The following is a 19,910-nucleotide window of genomic DNA, read 5'->3' on the forward strand; positions in this document are numbered from 1 at the left end:
AACGTAACCCCTGCATAACTTGGGACTGATCCATATTAGAGGAATGTTGCTGAGAAACAGCTCAAGGGCAGGGGCTCGGTGACAGATTTTGTATTTTTTGTTACATTTTCTCCATAAAAACAATTAGGGGGGGGGGGAAATTGTGGACTACTCCTGACTCCGTGGAATGTAGGCTGTTGTTTTGACAAAGTCAGGAGTATCCCAATCAAACGTAGGACATATAATAACTTGAATTTTTTTCCAGAAATTTAGACAGAAAATAATAGACGGAATTTAAGTTAGAGCCACCCTTATCAGTAGAGGCCGGGAATTCTTTTACCTGAAAAACCCCAGGATAAAAATTCTTATGCAGTGTTCAGTGAACTTTCCAAACATTGTGCTTTTTATAGTTGCTGTCAATTAATTCAGTGTTTTAATGGTTTTTAATTCCTGTGTGAGTAGGACAAGCTCTTGTTGTATTCTGTTGCCCTCTGTTGGCTGCCTGCAATATAAGCAACATTATTTTATAGCATTAATTATTTAAAGATATATACAAGCCAGCATATTTTTTCCTTTCTCCTCCTCTTCTTGCCATTTATCACCCTGGTATATATTTTCTTAATTATTTACTTGGGCTTTTGTTAATAAAGGCTGAATTAGAACATCTGCATCCATATAGGCGCCAGTGAGTTTGTCCCCAAAAGAGGAACAGGATGCTGAAATACAGACTTAACATAACCATTTGCATTGGTTCCATTTCCTAGATCCGAATTCAAGATGCTGAGTTTCATCCATGAAATTTTAACCCTACATATATAGGACTGCTTGCCCCCATGTATCTGCCTTATAGTGTTTTCTAAGCTTAATATAGGTGCACTCCTTTGTTATCAAACAGAACATTTTCATTAACTTCCTCTCACTTCTGCGGTTGGATTTTATATTGATTAATATTTGGGCGTGTGGGGACTTAACAGAACGGTTAGGGTACTTTTCTAGTAGATAACTAACATTTTGGGTCCAAAACATGCTGATGATTTATTTTTTTAAAGAAGTTTGAGCACTTTAATGTTTCTCACCAGTAATACTATGTCTACTTTGTACTGCCAAACAGCAAATGAAAGCACATCTGACAGGATTGCAGTGGAAAGGGACTTTGCCCATCAGAAACATAAACAATAACCAGTTATGGGCTAATTCTTATCCCTCTTATCCTTATCGCTCGCATAGAGTAGAGGGTTGCCACCATTCTATAATTCTGCTTGGCTTGATTACTTGAGTTCTGCAAAACCCAGTCTTAGTCTCATCATCTTTTCTTTTCAGATTTATTCTAGTCGTGAACTCGAAGAAACGTTAAATAAAATCAGAGAAATCTTGTCAGATGATAAACATGATTGGGATCAACGAGCCAGTGCGGTATATCTTTTTAATATTACATTGTACATATTTATTTGACTCAAACAGTAGCTTATTGTCAAATTTATCTGTTTGGAATCAGAAATGAACCAATTCTTTCCCCCCTTTATCCCACACCCCACCCCCAGCTCAAGAAGGTCCGATCATTACTTGTTGCTGGAGCTGCTCAGTATGACGGATTTTTCCAGCATTTACGGCTGTTGGATGGAGCATTTAAATTATCAGCTAAAGACCTCAGATCACAAGTGGTTAGAGAAGCATGCATTACAGTAGCGTAAGTATCTGCCAAGGAAACTGATAATACAAAACTACAGTACTTGGTTGTGGTTTAATCAGTTGAATAGTGAAGTCCTTATTGAAAATACAGTAGAAATGTTGCATTGCTTTACGTATCTGTATAATTATGATAAGTAACATAACTGATGTAAAACACGAATAAGAGCTTAGAACACAACTGCAGGATGCATTATGCATCTGCATGCCCTTTGTTCCTTTGGAGGTGTGATAGTTCTCATATTTTGCAGATTATTAGTTTCCTGCTAGAGCAGAGCTTGTATTAAAGGGATATACAGTGGTGCCTCGCAAGACGAAATTAATTCGTTCCGCAAGTCTCTTCGTCTTGCGGTTTTTTCGTCTTGTGATGCACGGTTTCCCATAGGAATGCATTGAAAATCAATTAATGCGTTCCTAGGGAAACCGCCTTCAGACCAGGTCCGGGGACAGTCTGTCCCCGGACCTCTTCTGAAGGCTGGGGGGGGGGGGGACAAGGGCTTTTCTTCCCACCCCCAGCATTTTAAAAAAACCCTGGGACAGCGGAGGACTTCTCCGCTGTCCGGGGCGATCTTAAAATGCTGGCGGGCGGCATTTTAAAATCGCCCCGGACAGCGGAGGACTTCTCCGCTGTCCGGGGCGATTTAAAAGCCTCTGGGAAGGCAGGCAGGGGGGACAAAGACTTTCGCCCCCTGCCCGCCTTCAGAAGGTGTCCCCGCCCCCCCTCCCCACTTCGGAACAGCTTTCCGAAGTGGGGCGGCTGGGGCAGGTGTCCCCGCCCCACTTAGGAACAGCTTTCCGAAGTGGGGCAGCTGGGGCAGGTGTCCCCGCCCCCCCGCCCCACTTCGGAACAGCTTTCCGAAGTGGGGCGGCTGGGGCAGCTGTCCCCGCCCCCCTCCCCACTTCGGAACAGCTTTCCGAAGTGGGGCGGCTGGGGCAGGTGTCCCCGCCCCCCTCCCCACTTCGGAACAGCTGCAAAAGACGTCCGGGGGAAGCGGGAAGCGAAGCGCTTCGCTTCCCCGCTTCCCCCGACGTCTTTTGCAGCAAGGGGCTGCAGGGAGATCGCTATCTCCCCCCAGCCCCTTGCTTCAGAAGAGGTCCGGGGGAAGCGGGAAGCAAAGCGCTTCGCTTCCCCGCTTCCCCCGACGTCTTTTGCAGCAAGGGGCTGCAGGGAGATCGCTATCTCCCCCCAGCCCCTTGCGACCCTCCCCCGGCTGGAGAGGTGACACGCGCCTATGGCAGGAGCCTCCATAGGCGCGGGTCACCTCTCCAGCTGGGAGAGCGCGCGCGGGGCTAAAGCAGCCCCCTGCGACCCTCCCCCGGCTGGAGAGGTGACGTGCGCCTATGGCAGGAGCCTCCATAGGCGCACGTCACCTCTCCAGCTGGGAGAGCGCGCGCGGGGGGGGGCTAAAGCAGCCCCCTGCGACCCTCCCCCGGCTGGAGAGGTGACGTGCGCCTATGGCAGGAGCCTCCATAGGCGCGGGTCACCTCTCCAGCTGGGAGAGCGCGCGCGGGGGGGGCTAAAGCAGCCCCCTGCGACCCTCCCCCGGCTGGAGAGGTGACGTGCGCCTATGGCAGGAGCCTCCATAGGCGCACGTCACCTCTCCAGCTGGGAGAGCGCGCGGGGGGGGGGGGCTAAAGCAGCCCCCTGCGACCCTCCCCCGGCTGGAGAGGTGACGTGCGCCTATGGCAGGAGCCTCCATAGGCGCGCGTCACCTCTCCAGCTGGGAGAGCACGCGGGGGGCTAAAGCAGCCCCCTGCGACCCTCCCCCGGCTGGAGAGGTGACGTGCGCCTATGGCAGGAGCCTCCATAGGCGCACGTCACCTCTCCAGCTGGGAGAGCGCGCGGGGGGGGGCTAAAGCAGCCCCCTGCGACCCTCCCCCGGCTGGAGAGGTGACGTGCGCCTATGGCAGGAGCCTCCATAGGCGCGCGTCACCTCTCCAGCTGGGAGAGCGCGCGCGGGGGGGGCTAAAGCAGCCCCCTGCGACCCTCCCCCGGCTGGAGAGGTGACGTGCGCCTATGGCAGGAGCCTCCATAGGCGCGCGTCACCTCTCCAACTGGGAGAGCACGCGGGGGGCTAAAGCAGCCCCCTGCGACCCTCCCCCGGCTGGAGAGGTGACGTGCGCCTATGGCAGGAGCCTCCATAGGCGCGGGTCACCTCTCCAGCTGGGAGAGCACGCGGGGGGCTAAAGCAGCCCCCTGCGACCCTCCCCCGGCTGGAGAGGTGACGCGCGCCTATGGAGGCTCCTGCCCCGCTCGGGATGGCAGTCCCGGCAGGGCAGACAGCTCTGCGCCGCCATCCCGAGCGGGGCGGGACTTAGCGCCCCGCTCGGGATGGTGGCGCAGATCTGCCTGCAGTCCCAGGACGACAGACAGCTCTGCGCTGGCATCCAGAGCGGGGCGGGACTTAGCGCCCCGCTTGGGATGGCGGCGCAGATGTGCCTGCTGTCCCCGGACGGCAGACAGCTTTGCGCGACCATCTGGAGCGGGGCGTGCTTCTCCCCCGGCTCCCGATGGCCGTGCAGAGCCCGCGCTGATCCCGGCACGGCAGACAGCTCTGCGCCGCCATCCCGAGCGGGGCGGGACTTCTCTGCTGTCCCGGGGAGATTTTAAAATTCTGGGGGTCGGCAGCGAACGCTTCGCTCCCGCCCGCCAGCATTTTAAGATCGCCCGGGGCAGTGTAGAAGTCTCCGCTGTCCCAGGAAGGCAGGCGGGGGGAGCAAAGACTTTTGCCCCCCGCCGGCCTTCAGAAGAGGTCCAGGACTTCTTCTGAAGGCCGGCTGTGGGCGAAAGTCTTTGCTCCCGACCGCCAGCAATTTAAAACAGGTCCCCGGAGATTTCCCTATGGGCTTTCGTCTTGCGAAGCAAGCCCATAGGGAAATTCGTCTTGCGAAGTGCCTCCGAAACAGAAAACCCTTTCGTCTTGCGGGTTTTCCGTCTTGCGAGGCATTCGTCTTGCGGGGTACCACTGTAATGTTTAAAAATAGGCATAAACAATGCTGCAGAAAGGCATTCATTTTGAAGAATATTAATATGCATTAGATCATCCAAAGTAGAATTCTTGTGGTATGCCCTGCAGTGATAATAACTGCAGACACAGGCCACCCCGCTATTTCTAATCTTAAATGTTCCAAATCATGAGCTGATAATAAGACTTGATTTGCTTTCTATTTTAAAGCATTCGATACGTTCACATCAATCACACTTTCAGTTTTATGTTTGCGACTCTTGTGGCAAAAGCATTGTGGGAAGTAAGAGAAGCTCATTATTTAAAGAGATTTCTAAAAGTAATACAAATGTCGTTGCTGTGAGCCCACCCTCCAGCAAGACCCTCCGGGCTACATCTCATGTATCAGTTGTGCTTAGTGACTGCAAGCATGTGAGCATTCACATTATTATAAAGAAGCATGGTAGTCATTATTTCTTGTAAACCAGTTAGAGGTTCCACTACTACAGTCAAACACTCTCTCTCTCTCTCTCTCTCTCTCTCTCTCTCTCTCTCTCTCTACATACACACACACACACACACACACACACACACACGGTGAGCACAGAAATAAAAGTAGGCATGCATGGTGGTAGTGAGAAGGAGGAGGAGTTTTTGTGGGCTTTCTGTGGCCTCTTACAGACCATTGATGGTCAAATACCTAAGTACAAATTGCATAATTTGTGGCTGCCGTGGCACCCCCCACTGTTACCTAAAGTATTTAAAGTTTACTTACTACCATCTAGATAAGACAACAGTTTGCAAACAAGTAGCCTCTTTGTATGAACTGTACTCATGCTTTGTTCTTAAAAGCACCTGAATGGATACATAAATCTGCATGAGGAATATTAACATGTCTGTAGGATCTGGTTCTTGGAGGGTGATAGATCCCCTAGAATTGTGGTTAAAGGAGCTGGAGTAGACTTTAGAATTGCAGGCAATTCCTTCCTTCATTTGGGAGAGGATATTGTGCAGGATCCTGCAGCCGGATGACCAAAGTATGGTTCTATAGTACATCCATATTAGTCCTAGGGTTTTTTAACGGATAAAAAAGAGTGAGGAAAATTTCATATGACTAAATCGGGTGGGGAACTGGATCCAGTGGGAGGACCAGATCCAAAAGTAGCCAACCTTCTGCAGGACATTTTGATCGAGATGGGAGGAGGATTCTATCGATTCCCTGGTGTTATATGACAGGTGGTTGAATCAGGGACACACTTTGCTCCCAGTTCTTCCTTTTGAGCCCAGTTCGAATTCAAGCCCAATTCTTCCTTTTGAATTTTTCCACCTCACTGTTTTGGAAGGGGCCAGATATACTTGGGCAAGATTGGGAGTTACTGAGTGAATCCAGTGGCTGCTGAAAGCAGTGGAACAGGGTAAGGCACTGAATTCAGACAGCACTCAGTGGCTGCAAAGGCAGGTGTGGTTTGGCTGAGCCGGCCTCGCAGGCCAAATGGGGAAGCCTGGTTGGCCTAACAACCGCAGGCCAGAGATTCCTCTCCACTGGGATAAATGCAGTGCTTTACATGGGGCTGGGTTCCAGGAAAATGTGTGTGTTGTGGCGGGGAAATGATAGCTTCCTGTAATAGGCTATTATATTATAACTATTCTTCTGATTTTCATTGCATCCCTTAAATGAAGTGAAAGGACAAGACACTTGTATAATTGCCATCTGCTGAAGATACTTTTATCCTTATGCACGATTAGCTGGGAGAAATGATAGTGCTTGACTGTGACAGTAGTTCCCATGTACATTTATTGGTCTGCCTTGGTGAGGTGCATAATGAACTATCCAATTAGTCAGCTGGTTCAAATGAATCACAAGACAAATGGCTTTCCTATCTAGGAGTGTGGTTTGTGTTTTCAGATTTGCCATAGGGAGCTGGGTGTTTCATCTTCAAAAACATTTGTGGAAGACAATTGGAGGACTATCTGGCTGATTGACATTAGAAATTGAAAGCTGGTTTAAACTGAAGTTCTGGTCCAGCCAAGCATGTTTATGGGCTATGTTAAATGTAACATGCAAAGCTGGGAACATGTTGGGAAAAGGTGTTTTTATTATTTACAAAGAGTAATTATAGTTCCTGTCATCAGTGCTGAATTAGTTTTGATAACCAATTTTACTCTATTCCTTCCAGCCATCTTTCAACAGTTCTGGGAAACAAGTTTGATCATGGCGCAGAATCCATTGTGCCTACTCTGTTTAATCTGGTTCCTAATAGCGCCAAAGTTATGGCTACTTCTGGGTGTGCAGCCATTAGATTTATCATTCGTGTAAGTATGCTCCAATGTAAGTCCACTTCTGAATTGGGCATATTAACATATACAGTGGTGCCTCGCAAGACGAAATTAATTCGTTCCGCGAGTTTTTTCGTCTAGCGAACTTTTTGTCTTGCGAAGCACGGTGTCGGAAAAGTTTTGGAGAAGCTTCAAAAATCACCCAAAACCTCAAAAAGGCTACCACACTGCGTTCTATGAGTTGCTCCTCGAAGTCAAGGCGCAACTGTATTAACGGTGTTAAGAAAAAGGAAACAAACTTGCAAGACGTTTTCGTCTTGCGAAGCAAGCCCATAGGGAAATTCGTCTTGCGAAGCAGCTCAAAAACCGCAAAACCCTTTCGTCTAGCGAGTTTTTCGTCTTGCGAGGCATTCGTCTTGCGGGGCACCACTGTATTAACAATGGGCAAGTAAGGCTATAAGTACGTACTTCTTCCTATGTGAACTAATAAGCTACCTTATGTGAAGTATTTGTGGCAGCCAGAGGCCTCTTTATATCATATCATCATACTGTATATTTTCCAGAAATTTTAGTTCCTTATTTACATATTGGATATGAGATAGAAAAGATGAAGCTATTATGTAGCCTAAAACTTTTTTCAGCATTCCACCATCTGGGTTTCTATCTTAATTTTTGTGCTCAATTTTGAGTTAAATAAAATTGTGAGCCCTATGCTTAAAGGCACCTTTGTGTCAAAAATGATAAATGCTATAGAACTGCAACCTTATGAATCTAATGCTACATAAAATTTATAATGAGTTTATTCATTTATTATTATTATTATTATTATTAGTAGTAGTAGTAGTAGTAGTAGTAGTATTGAATGCCTTGTGATAGCTTTTTTTCACTCTCTTTTCAGCATACCCATGTGCCCAGACTCATACCTTTAATAACCAGCAACTGTACCTCAAAATCTGTTGCAGTCAGGAGGTGAGCTTTTATCAATAGCAAGCTTTATGAGTATAATGTTCCTTGATTTCAATAAAGGGTTTTAGGAAATGAATGGGATTCATCTTCAGGAGTTAGGGTCTGCTGTAACTCTGATATGTAGTGTAAACCTTATTGTGCAGTGTCACAATCCCGCAATAAAGGCGGAAGTTCTCTACACACTTACCTGGTTGTACGTTCCATTAGGCTCAGCGGCACTTCAACATGTATAGGATTCATTGTGAAACTTAAAATGTTAAATATGAACCCATCTGGACCCTGAGATCATCTTCTGAGACCCTTCTTCGTGTGCCTCCTCCTTGAGAGGTCCGGAGGGTGTCAACATGAGAACGGGGCCTTCTCTGCAGTGGCTCCTCGTCTGTGGAATGCTCTCCCCAGGGAAGTTCGCCTGGCACCTTCATTATACACCTTTAGGTGCCAGGCAAAAACGTTCCTTTTTAACCAGGCCGTTTGTTAATTTGGTTGACATCCTATACCCTTTTACAATGTGGGGTTTTTGGGGGGCAGCAGCTTTTGGGTTGTTCTTTTTATTTTGATTATATTTTGTGGTTTTATATTTTGTTTTTGTTTTGCAAACCGCCCTGAGACCTCCGGGTATAGGGCAGTATATAAATTCAATCAATCAATAAGAGCTCCATTTGCAGCATGAAGTCTTTTATTTTTATTTGCTTGGTGTTTGTGTGTTCCTGGTTCTATTGCTTTATGTTGCTAAGATGATATAAATTTGAAGATAAGATGAAGGAAAGTCAAATCAAAGACCAGAACAAACTTGTCATATATTTACAAGTGGGTCTGGGTTGCATTTTTGATGAGTGGATGTAGAACACATCATCTTTAATTGCATTCAGCATTTCAAAAAAGTCCTGTTCTCACACGTAGTTGCATTCTTGAAGTTAGCAGAGTATATGTTTTTATTTAGGATTAACAAGTGTACCAAAAAGGCAGAGGGAAAGTATCAAAACAGCAGCCAGTAGTAGTAAAATTAGACTGAATGTGCACAGTGTGGTGATGCTTGCCAAGAAGAATTCTTCCTAATGATGGTAAATGTCATGGAATAGCCAGCCTATTAGGGCAGGCAGTAGAGCTACATCACAGGACAAAAGAGTAATACAGACTTCCCCTTTGATACGCAATAGGATTCAGTGGGATGAGTCCTTTTTCAGTACTCATGAATAAAAACATTGCGCTTTGTGAGACATATTAAATATATGTGGACTGGGGATTAATACTCTGTGGTTTTAGTGCTGCTTAAGACAGTGGTTCCCGATTAGCTAAGTACTGTAGACAGCTTTTCAAAAGCCAAGTCATGGACCCCCTTCCTTTTGAAAATTTTGATATCTCTATGACAGTTTTTGTTATGTGAATGCGTGGGTGCTGTTCAATACAGTTTTATTCAGAGGTGACCCATTGAAATCAGTAGACATGGCTTAAGTTAAGTCCATTAATTTCAACGCATATGCTCTGAATACTCTCCTATGCATACCATCTTGATAGGAGCTTCAGATTCCTAGACTCAGCAATAATCAAACCCTGACTTTAGTCCTTGTCTTTTTCAGACGCTCTTTTGAATTTCTAGACCTGTTGTTACAAGAGTGGCAAACGCATTCCTTGGAAAGGTACGATTTATAGCTGACATGAACCTCTGCTTTAATATTACAAGTATAAACATAGTTAAATTCTCCTAACAATTGGATCTATTTGCTGTTTCAGACCCTTTTTTAAAAAAACTAGAAGATAAGATAATGTTGACTTATTTAGAGAGGCAATTCTGTTTTGTTGTTGTTGTTAGTGAGGCTAGCATTCAAAGTTTAGACTAAGTAGTTTTAGATCAAACTGTTTTTTGAACAACAAACAGCGAGACATCCCATAGATGTGCAAGCAAACCTTGGCTTGATTCTCCAAAACTAGGTTTGTTTTCTAGCTACTCTTACCTTGTTCCTATATAGCCTGGAGATCATCTTGGTTGGGACATTCTAACAAGCCATGGTTGAACTGAGATATAAAACACACTATAGTTTTAAAGCTGCAGTCTGTAAGTCAGCAACTAATCATGGCTCTGCTTTGTGGGGTGTTGCCAGAAAACATTCCACAGTTAGTCTGCTGGTCAGAGTTCAGTCTTTCAAACCAGCCTCATTTTGGCTAAACATATTGTGGCTTAGTGTTATGTGCAAATTGGGCCGTTGTCTGTACAAATGGACTCTTAAGTGAAGTATTTCAAATAGCAATTTCTCAGTCTTAGTAGATAGCACAGAGATAGATAATTTGGTGCAGATTTCCTCAAAAGCAAGCATGGGGAGGTATGTGACCCATTCTAATCAATATTTCTAGTTCCAGTTACAATGTTAAGTGCTGTTCTCTGCACAGAAGCAAAAATTTTTATTTCTGTTATGTATGAAAGTTGCTAATACTAGCATTTTTCTTATTGTAACAAGGTTACCATATTCAGTGGTTTCGTTGCAGCAAAAACTAGTGTCACTGTAGTTATTAGTAGCTCCTCTGTACATCGTGCTAAAGGATTTGTTGTATCTTCCTTTACCATAGAAGCAGATTCTGGTTACTTCCCATTTGTTTGGCCACTTTATAATCTTGATGCGGTGCTTTGTTGTTTTTTGAAAGGTGGTTCATGGGTGCTATGGAAATTGCCCTCACAGAAGAACTAACATAGAATTTGGGCGAGGGGAAGCATTTAGTTAAACTTATTCACAAAACAATATGCGTATTTTATATATAATGCTGGACTTGGATTTTCTTTTTCAGGCATGCAGCAGTCTTGGTTGAAACTATCAAAAAGGGTATTCATGATGCTGATGCTGAAGCAAGAGTGGAGGCAAGAAAGTAAGAGTCAGGGATCATTTAAATATTTTACTCTAGAAAGTATTGATGCCTTTCTAAGAGGAAGAATTTCATTTATATCTAAAGGAGCAACAGTATTTCTGTATTCTATATGTGCTTGGACAACATAGGTTTGGGATGAATGGTGAAACTTTACTCAATTAAATTTTAATATCAGAAATTTCCTAGTTTATTCTTCATTGGTGTTGATGGATTATTGCTTGTATATTTCTTTTTTTAATACTTAGCTATCCAATGCCCCTGTAATAAATATTGTGTGATTTGTTTGCAGGACTTACCTAGGTCTAAGAAATCATTTTCCAGGTGAAGCAGAGGTGTTGTATAATAACCTTGAGCCATCCTATCAAAGAAGCCTGCATACATACTTAAAGAATTCGGGTAGTATTGCATCACTTCCACAGTCTGACAGGTCGTCCTCCAGCTCACAGGAAAGCCTCAAGTAAGGGTCATTTTAGCATAAAATAACTTCACAATAATCCAGATAAGATCTGTGTGCAAAAGCATACCCCATACATTTGCCGAGTCAGGACTCACAGGCATAAATAATATGCACACTTGAATGCAAATGGATCCGCTTTGTATTATTTTCAATGGGACGCCCCTTTGAGTGCAACTCTACAGTCTGTGCAGGTAAGACTACATCAGATAGGACTTGAACACGTCTGAATTTGCTGTTTTCAAATTTTGAACATTCTAAAGCTCTAGTCGAGTCACAGAGCCTTTCTAGTATTTCGCTTGCTTCAACAGTCCTAATTTGGCAGGAGATGGATCCTGCTTCTCGAGCCTTGACAAAAACACAGTGCTTCTCCACAGGAATTTGAGAATTAGCAGAAAATCCAACTGTTGCAAGGCAGAAATCTCAGCCTTGGTTACAGAGGACTCAAAGATGTGGTAAAGGAAGATAAGGAGATGGAGAAGCTGAATGAATTACTTCCATCTTCATAGTGAAAGATAAAGCGCAGTTTCCAGTGCCTCAGCTAACTTTTGTAAGGAGGGAATGAGGAACTTAGGCCAAAGAGTGGTGATGAGAGATGAAATTCTGGGCCTAATAGACAAAAACTGACAAACCGTTGGGAGTCGGATGGCAATCACCTGCGAGTTTTCCAAATAATTCAAATGTGAAATTGCTGATCGTCTGAGAACTGGATATTATCCAATGCAACACCCGATTTTTAAAAAGGGATCCGGGGCACCTTCTAATTATAAGTCAGTCAGCTTAAAATCTGTCCCAGGAAAACTGGTGGAAAGTATTGTTAAAGAGAAAAATAACCAACCTTGTAGAAGAGCAAGTCAAGCTTGTCATCGGTAAATCTGGTGGAGGACTACCTCCACATTCCCATTTAACACTGGTGATGCCCACCCACAGAAGACAAGGCCTTGTTTCCTGCAACAAAGTCTACCAGGGCTTCTCTTGTTGGTATTGATCAAGAACCACAGATCTTTCAGGGAGGCTGGTGTGATTTGGAGGTCTTCTTGTGCCAGAAATCTGAGCAGAAGATCACCTGAATAAGTGTAGATACAGTATCTGCTGTAGATGGAGGTGAACACACTGGGGGTAACGCCAGTCTGAAGGGCACAATCTTGTATTGCAGGTGCAAGCCATCACAGCAAAATCTGCCTGTTACCACTTGGTGGAGCTCAAGCCCCACCTGATGTAGTCTACATGCACCCAAAGGAACTCTTCATAAGTATTCAAAGTACCCAGTTGCACCTTTTATATGCAGCTTAACAGCTTTGTATAAAAATATAATAATGCTTGTTTAAAGTTCTCAATAAAATGTATGGGCTTCTTTAAGACCTTTAAAAAGGCCTTATCTGGTCCATAGCAGGATGATGTTACCAAGTAAAATGGATTTGCATATTCACTAGACATATTCATTCATGCAGAATGAAGAAGGGGAAAGAATACTTCGGTGTGTTGTAAAATGTTTAATAACATGCCGTACTAAAACTGTTGCCTTTGTTTCAGTCGTCCCTTCGCATCAAAATGGTCCACATCCGGTTCAACAACTATGGCTGGCAGAGGTAATTCTTTGTGTACTAAATGTACTAGACCAGTGGCGTCCAAACTTTTTTTCAAAGAGGGCCAGATTTGATGAAGTGAAGGGCCGTGAGGGCCGACCAAAGAGCCAACCTTTTTTTTTAGGATTGAAGTTGTTGAGTTTTTTTAATGATTTTACCCCCAAGTTGTTGAGCTGTTTTTAGGATTGAAGTTGTTGCGGGGGGGGGGTTAGGATTTTACCCCAGGAAATACACTGCCACAGGGGCCAGATTAAACCAAGCAGCGGGCCGGATTAGGCCCCTGAAACAGATTTTGGACATGCCTGTACTAGACTAAAACTCTCTTTGGAAGTTCTAGAAGTAGCATCTTTTTAAAAGACGGTGCACAATTAATTTATTGAGCAAGAACAACTGTATGCTTAATAAGAAGGGATGCATGATATATGCAATTTCATTACCTTCAATCCCAGTTGCAGGAACTACCAAGTCTGTTCCAAGCCCAGGAATGCTACAGAGATCTCGCAGCGACATAGATGTCAATGCTGCCGCCGGAGCGAAGGCACGTCATGTTGCTGGTCAGCCAACGGGAGCTGGCCGTTTAGCAGCCGCTGGTCTACCTCCAGGATCATATGCTTCACTAGGTGAGGGAATCTGTTTAATGATCTAATAAGCTGCTTATTGGATTTCTCTGTGAATTTAAATACATTTTGTGTGTGTGCCTTTGCAGTGATGTTTCTGAGACACCCAGCTTTGTAAACCGAATGCTGTTATTGCCAAGTTGGTTATTAGGGGTTCAATTAAATCATCTTTGTGTTCACTTCTCTGTGGTTTGTTTGGGGGGTACTGGTGAAAAGGTCATTCTAGCATCGAGAGTACTTAAACTTCAATCCTAAGATTATTTTCTGAGGAGCAATTGTGAATGGACTTGGTTAGGACTTACTGAGAGTAAACATGCTTAGGATCAGTGCTTGAAACTCACATTGTTCTAGGTACATTTTGCGACAGAGAATTTCATTAGTGTGAGCTGTTTCTGAGCTCTGGGTGCAGTACTGCGCCTAAGATTTCAGATTAAAACTACAGAGTGGAAGGAAAGGAGGACCTTTTTCTGCCTCCCCACTTCCAGCCACTCTCTGAAGACTGGAGAATATTAGGGGAGTGGGCAGGGGAAGGACTAGACCATGTGAAAAATGAACCTAATATTTTAGCTGCAGTTCATTCATTTTCAGCTTTGTATTCTTATTATAAAGAAGTGTGCCTAGACATTCTGTTGTTGCACCCATAACCCAGGTTTAAGGTGCCATTTAGCTCCTAGCTTTCATATCTAACACTGCTTAGGATCAGTATCAGCTTTGGTTTCCTGCAACAGAGAGATGAACTGTTGGTGTCTTGGTTGTAGTTTGTTTCTTCATTGTGTTACTAACACCATCCTTTTGCAAGGATGCTGTTGTACCTAATGTGTGCTGAGAGGTTTTGTATGGCTAGCTAATGTGTATTTTATAGAGCTATTTTAAGAAAGAGCTAGTGTGATTTTGAATGTTCTGCTGGCATTGGTCCCATCAGCCATGTTCAGTGTTGTTTGCTAGAATCATCACTCCCCCTAGTTTGGGTGATGCCTAATGATTAGGGACACTTTGGGTGTTAAGCAAGGATGGGCTAACATGCATGGTGGCGGTGCTTCAGGCTGCAGCAGGAATAAAAGAGGTCTCCCCTGATTTGCCTTCTCCTTTGCTATGATACAGGAAGTTGGTGTTAAATCTTTTGCATAAGAACATATTTCAAATTCTCAACAATTCTGATTGTACCAATGTTGGTAGACATAAGTAAAGAGGCACGGTAGATGAGATATTAATGTGTGGAAAAACTTAAAATTCAGAATAATTTGTGTTGTTTAACAAGGAAGGTCCTCTTGCTTTACCAAGTAGAGGAAGTGCACTCCAATAGCAGCTTTGTGTTGAAAATATTTAGTTGGAGGACTATACATTTTTTGTATTGCACTGGCAAAGCTGTGGCATCATGTACACTTAAGTTTAAATATTCCCAATTTTATGCAAGTGAAAGGGAAGGAAAATGATACCGGGTCTTGCTGATACTTGTTATAATGCAGCTTTGTTAGTTTGCCACTCATCTGATCCTGACTGGCACCCAAATTGCTTCTTAGGTGGAACTTGCTCTTTCCCAAGCTTGACATCTAGCCAGGAAAAAAAAAGATTGGAGTAATCACTCCTGGGTCCGGAGGAATGTTGCTCTGATTCTTCTTGCCTTAAAGATTACTTAAGAGACAAGCGTAGGTAGAAACCCCACCACATACTTAGTAAGTTAAAGGGTAAAGGGACGCCTGACCATTAGGTCCAGTCGTGACCAACTCTGGGGTTGCGGCGCTCATCTCGCTTTATTGCCGAGGGAGCTGGTGTACAGCTTCCGGGTCATGTGGCCAGCATGACCAAGCCGCTTCTGGTGAACCAGAGCAGCGCACGGAAACGCCATTTACCTTCCTGCCGGAGCGGTACCTATTTATCTACTTGCACTTTGACGTGCTTTCGAACTGCTAGGTTGGCAGGAGCTGGGACCGAGCAACGGGAGCTCACCCCGTTGCGGGGATTCGAACCACAGACCTTCTGATTGGCAAGTCCTAGGCTCTGTGGGCCTCGAGTTGATATACCTTCTCTTCCAGAAAGGCAACCAATTTGCACTTCCTACGCATGTACTTTTGCATGGTACAGGTGTTGCACGTCATTGCGGCAGCTCCCTCACCCTCCATGTCTCTTGAGACAGTACCCTGGGCTTCCCCCTCAAATTCCCCCACTAAATGCCCTCGCAGACGCCCCTGTTTAAGAGCACTCAGCCACATCCTCAAGCCCTCAAAAATAGCTCTCGGGTTTAACAAAGATGCAAGTGTCTGTAAACTTTCTCGTTTCCTTACTGAATGTTCTTTGGCTCTCTTGTCAACACGGTTTATCTAACACACTAAGTTTTCCCTGTTTCTTTGCCTGCTCTTCCAACAAAGAGGATACTTCTGACAAGATGGATGGTAAGACCCTGTTTTGTCTGATTTCTAGACTATTAATCTTGTGAAATCTGTTCATACAATACAGTAGATGTTTGCACACTAATTTCATTGGTGACTAATGTTATTTGTTCACTAACACATTGCACATTAATCTCAAGGTTTGAATTATGTTTGTCAACTTCTAATACAACATTGCTATTATATGTATCTATATGGCTGATCAGTTTTTGAACTACCTTCTCTTAATACTTTAGCTACTGACATTCAAATTAACAATGAATCTTCATTTTCTAGACAGTCATCAGTAGGAGCAGTACAGTTAAATTTTTGTTGTGTTAATATTTTGCTTTCTGTAACAGACGGTCTTGGTTATTTTGCATTTCTGGGTTGCAAATTTAGGGAACTCAGTAGTTTGATTATGCTCACTAGAATTGTGTGTTCCATTTCAGCAGCTTGTTGGGCTCCATTAGAAACCACTTCTGAAGCTTTCATATCTTCTGGAATTGGTCTTAGAGTAGCAGTAATGTAACTGGAGCCAAGCCAATAGTATCTCAGTCTCAGTGGCACACACAGTGCTGGCACATTTGACATTCTTTTTTAAAAATAAAAATATTATTTATGATTTTCAGTTATATACATTTCAGTAGTTTTACAGTCATTTTAACATTTCAAAATGTTCTTCCTTCCCCCTTTTTCTGCCGTTCCTTCAATTTATTTTTCCTTCATATTCCAAATTAACTAAACATATTCATTTATTCATCTATTTTAAATATATACTCTTATAAAACTGCAGGTTATTGCAATAATCCTGTCAGTGTTCTTATCTGTTTACAGTTTCTTTGTAAATATTCAATAAACCATTTCCATTCTTTTATAAAAAGTTTGTTATCTTGATTTCTTATTTTTTCGATAAATTTTGCCATTTCTGCATATTCCATATGTTTCTGTATCCATTCTTGTTTTGTCAGGACTTTTTCTTCTTTCCATTTTTGGGCAAATAACATTCTTGCCACTGTAGTCTCACACATGAAAAAAAATCTACAGAGTCTAACTCGTTTCCCCCCTATAATTCCCAAAATGAAAAATTCTGGTGTTTTTTTAAACAAATGTTATTCTGAAAATCTTTTTCAATTCATTATACAGTTGTACCTTGGAAGTTGAACGGAATCCATTCCGGAAGTCCATTCGACTTCCAAAACGTTCGAAAACCAAATCACGGCTTCCGATTGGCTGAAGGAAGCTCCTGCAACCAATCGGAAGCCCCGTTGGATAGTCAGCTTCCAAAAATAGTTCGCAAACTGGAGCGGTCACTTCTGGGTTTGCGATGTTCAGGAACTAAGTTGTTTGACTTCCAAGGTACGACTGTATATCATTTCCCACATTTGTCATTCTTAATGCCTCTGTATCCTCTTGTTGGACAGTGGTTCCAGAAAGAGAGTACTTTGCAGCTTAATTCAATAATGTTTGCATCATACCTTGATCAGGCCCCTTTGAACTACCCCTTTCTGATTCAGCCACAATTAATTTATTTGGGTGCAATTCAGCCAAGTCATGGGAGAAGACTCACTGAAATCAATGGACTTAAGTACTGTATTTAAGTCCAGTAATTTCATTGGCTCTGTTCTAAGCATGACTTCGTTGGATATCAGTCTCTATGCTGGATTTCATAAGATTAGACTGTTCAGAATGCCCTTAGTTTTAAAATATTGCTCTAATTTGATGTTCATGGCTTTCAAGACTGCCTACTAAAGGAAAGCTAGTTTTGAATCTTGTTTTGGATTTAGTTGTGTGAATGTTTCTGAAAGTTTACCTGTTTCTGCACATTGTGCCAGATCTGTTTGTACAGCTATGTCAAAAAGTAATTTTAGCAGTTATAACTGGGGGTGGATAGGTGCAATACAGAACTTTTCATCAGACAAAGAATGTAGCTTCTAATCAAAAAATATTTAATGGACTAGAATTTAATCTCATATAATACACTTTTTAATATATACACATTTACGAAGCCAAAGAGTGATTGCTTACCAAATACAAAAAAATCTGCTTGGAATGTCATTGTTTAACATTTTTCCCATTTAGGAACAGCTTCTGAGGATGGTAAGAGAATGAAGCTTCTGCTAAAAATCAAATGCTTTCATCTTATATTTTCATTATCACAAACAACAGCATTGTACAGAGTATATAGTCCCCCATGTGACCTTCAGGGTTAATTCATTAGTTGGCTTGCCTAATAATGTTTTGTTGCTGCAATATTTATTTGCAAAATATTGTGTTTTATTTTATATTTTTTCCAAGTAACCATTCACAGTAAAAATGTGTTGATACCCATTTTATTTTAGATGTGCCAAGTTTTTGGGTGGAAATTTCAACATGCTAGACAGGCATTCTCATGCTTTGGGGAAGCAGGTGCTACTATTTATTTAGACTTGAAATTTCTCTTGGAAATCAAGTAGATACACAGCCCAGGTTGGTCCTTCAAGCTGTGGTCAAGTATTGTCAAATGGTCTTTAAAACATTAACTTTACGAGAATACAAAAATGAAGTTCATCAAAAAGTTTAATACTGTGCTTACCTTTGTTTTGTAATTGCAATATGTCCCAACACTAAACAGTGACACTGACTTTTTAAAGATGGAAAATTATGATTAATTTTGCTACATTTTACTCTGTCTTTTCCTGCAAGGAGCTCAAGACTGTATATTAACTGTATCCACACAATACCTCTGTTAGGTCAGTTGCACAACTCAGTCTAAACTACCTAACATCTCCTAATGAGCTTCATGACTGAGAGAATCTGGGTCTCCTTGATCCTAGCTAAACAGTATACCCATTAAGCAATGGCCTTTGCCACTGATAACTGCTTGTGTTCCTGCTTGAAGATACCTGCAGTTACAATATGTATTCAGTGGGAAAGTTTTTTGTTGTTTGCCTCTAACTGCAGCAAGGCTAGGGGTCAAGATGCCCGCACTCCTGCCCTTGCTAATGAATCACACCCTCATGACATAAAAATATTAATCTACAATGACATTCTTGAAATATTTGACAATATTTGACCAATATTCAAACAGGTGAACATGACTGTTCAGTTGACCAGTATTCCAACCCTAAGTTTAGCACCAGTAAGCAAATATATTGATTCAGATAAAAATGAGGATGATTGCCATGTGGATTTGAATTTTCATCATTATTATTGGATCATGTCTTTCTGGTCCTTTTGCATCTTACCAAAATGGTGGCACTCTGTATTCCTGCCTTGTACAGGTCAAGGTCTTTGTGCATTTAAGCACCATCTAACCATTACAATGGATGGCAGAGATACTGTCACTGCATGGGTGTTACTGTGTTGAATTTAGCCAAACCTGTTTGTGCATAATAAACTTAACATTAATAAAACATTGTTTTCTAGTAGCTAAGGAAATAACGCTTCTAGACTTTCTGTGAGCTTATTTCTCTACTTGATGAATAAATCTTTCTTTAGGGAGCCAAAAAAGTATGAGAACTATGTTGAATGAGATTATACACTGCATTGTACTGAACTTTCTACTTTTCTTCTGGGTTCTATTTTAATATTCAGCAATATCTACCGCTAGCAATTCTTAAATGCTGGAGCAGTGGTTCTTAACCTTTTTTTTGGGACATGAAAACCTTTGAGAACCTAATAAAAGCTATGGACCTCCTCCCTAGAAAAATACAAATTGATAAATTAAGAGAAAAATGTACATGCAATTTATTTTATTTGCATTGGAAGAATCGTTTTTCTGTGTGTGCCAGATTCACAGACCCCATGGGGACCATTGTTTTTATGGACCTCGGGTTAAGAACCACTGCTAGAGTAATGGGATATTAGGAACCAAAATGTATTTCCCCCCTCTTTAACCCTAAGCATCCTGCTAACTCAGGCATGGGGAACCCCTTGTTGCAGGACTACAACTCCTGTCATTTCTGACCATTGGCCATGCTGCCTGGGGGCTGATGGAAGGTAGACTCCAAAACCACCTGGAGAGCCCATGCCTCTGCCATCTCAAATCCATCCTGCTAACTCTTCAGTGCAGACCTATTGACTGGATAGTTTCAGAGCTGTTTTAATCTTAGCTCTTTGAGAGAAAAGAAATACACACCCAGCTTAAGTATGGAGAATAGGATTTGATGTTTCTCCAACTCTCTGGAGCAAATTTA

The 19,910-nt window shown here is 42.8% G+C and overlaps 1 protein-coding gene across 31 annotated transcripts in view; it reads left to right on the plus strand.

The window, feature by feature from the left end:
• Positions 1 to 19,910, plus strand: part of CLASP2 (cytoplasmic linker associated protein 2) — a 125,093-nt gene that overhangs the window by 59,853 nt on the left and 45,330 nt on the right. For 25 of the 31 annotated variants that reach the window (XM_082192716.1, XM_082192745.1, XM_082192738.1 and 22 more), the window contains 11 exons: positions 1,300 to 1,392; positions 1,521 to 1,666; positions 6,788 to 6,923; positions 7,786 to 7,856; positions 9,431 to 9,490; positions 10,632 to 10,709; positions 10,999 to 11,166; positions 12,697 to 12,752; positions 13,199 to 13,369; positions 15,733 to 15,756; positions 17,815 to 17,832. In XM_082192716.1, coding sequence (XP_082048842.1) covers positions 1,300 to 1,392; positions 1,521 to 1,666; positions 6,788 to 6,923; positions 7,786 to 7,856; positions 9,431 to 9,490; positions 10,632 to 10,709; positions 10,999 to 11,166; positions 12,697 to 12,752; positions 13,199 to 13,369; positions 15,733 to 15,756; positions 17,815 to 17,832 — 1,021 coding nt within the window. The remainder of the gene's footprint in view (positions 1 to 1,299; positions 1,393 to 1,520; positions 1,667 to 6,787; positions 6,924 to 7,785; positions 7,857 to 9,430; positions 9,491 to 10,631; positions 10,710 to 10,998; positions 11,167 to 12,696; positions 12,753 to 13,198; positions 13,370 to 15,732; positions 15,757 to 17,814; positions 17,833 to 19,910) is intronic. The other 6 variants (XM_082192742.1, XM_082192717.1, XM_082192728.1 and 3 more) reach the window with 2 other exon arrangements.

The sequence above is a fragment of the Podarcis vaucheri genome, assembly GCF_965113315.1.
Source record: "Podarcis vaucheri genome assembly, chromosome: 12".
Taxonomy (NCBI): domain Eukaryota; kingdom Metazoa; phylum Chordata; class Lepidosauria; order Squamata; family Lacertidae; genus Podarcis; species Podarcis vaucheri.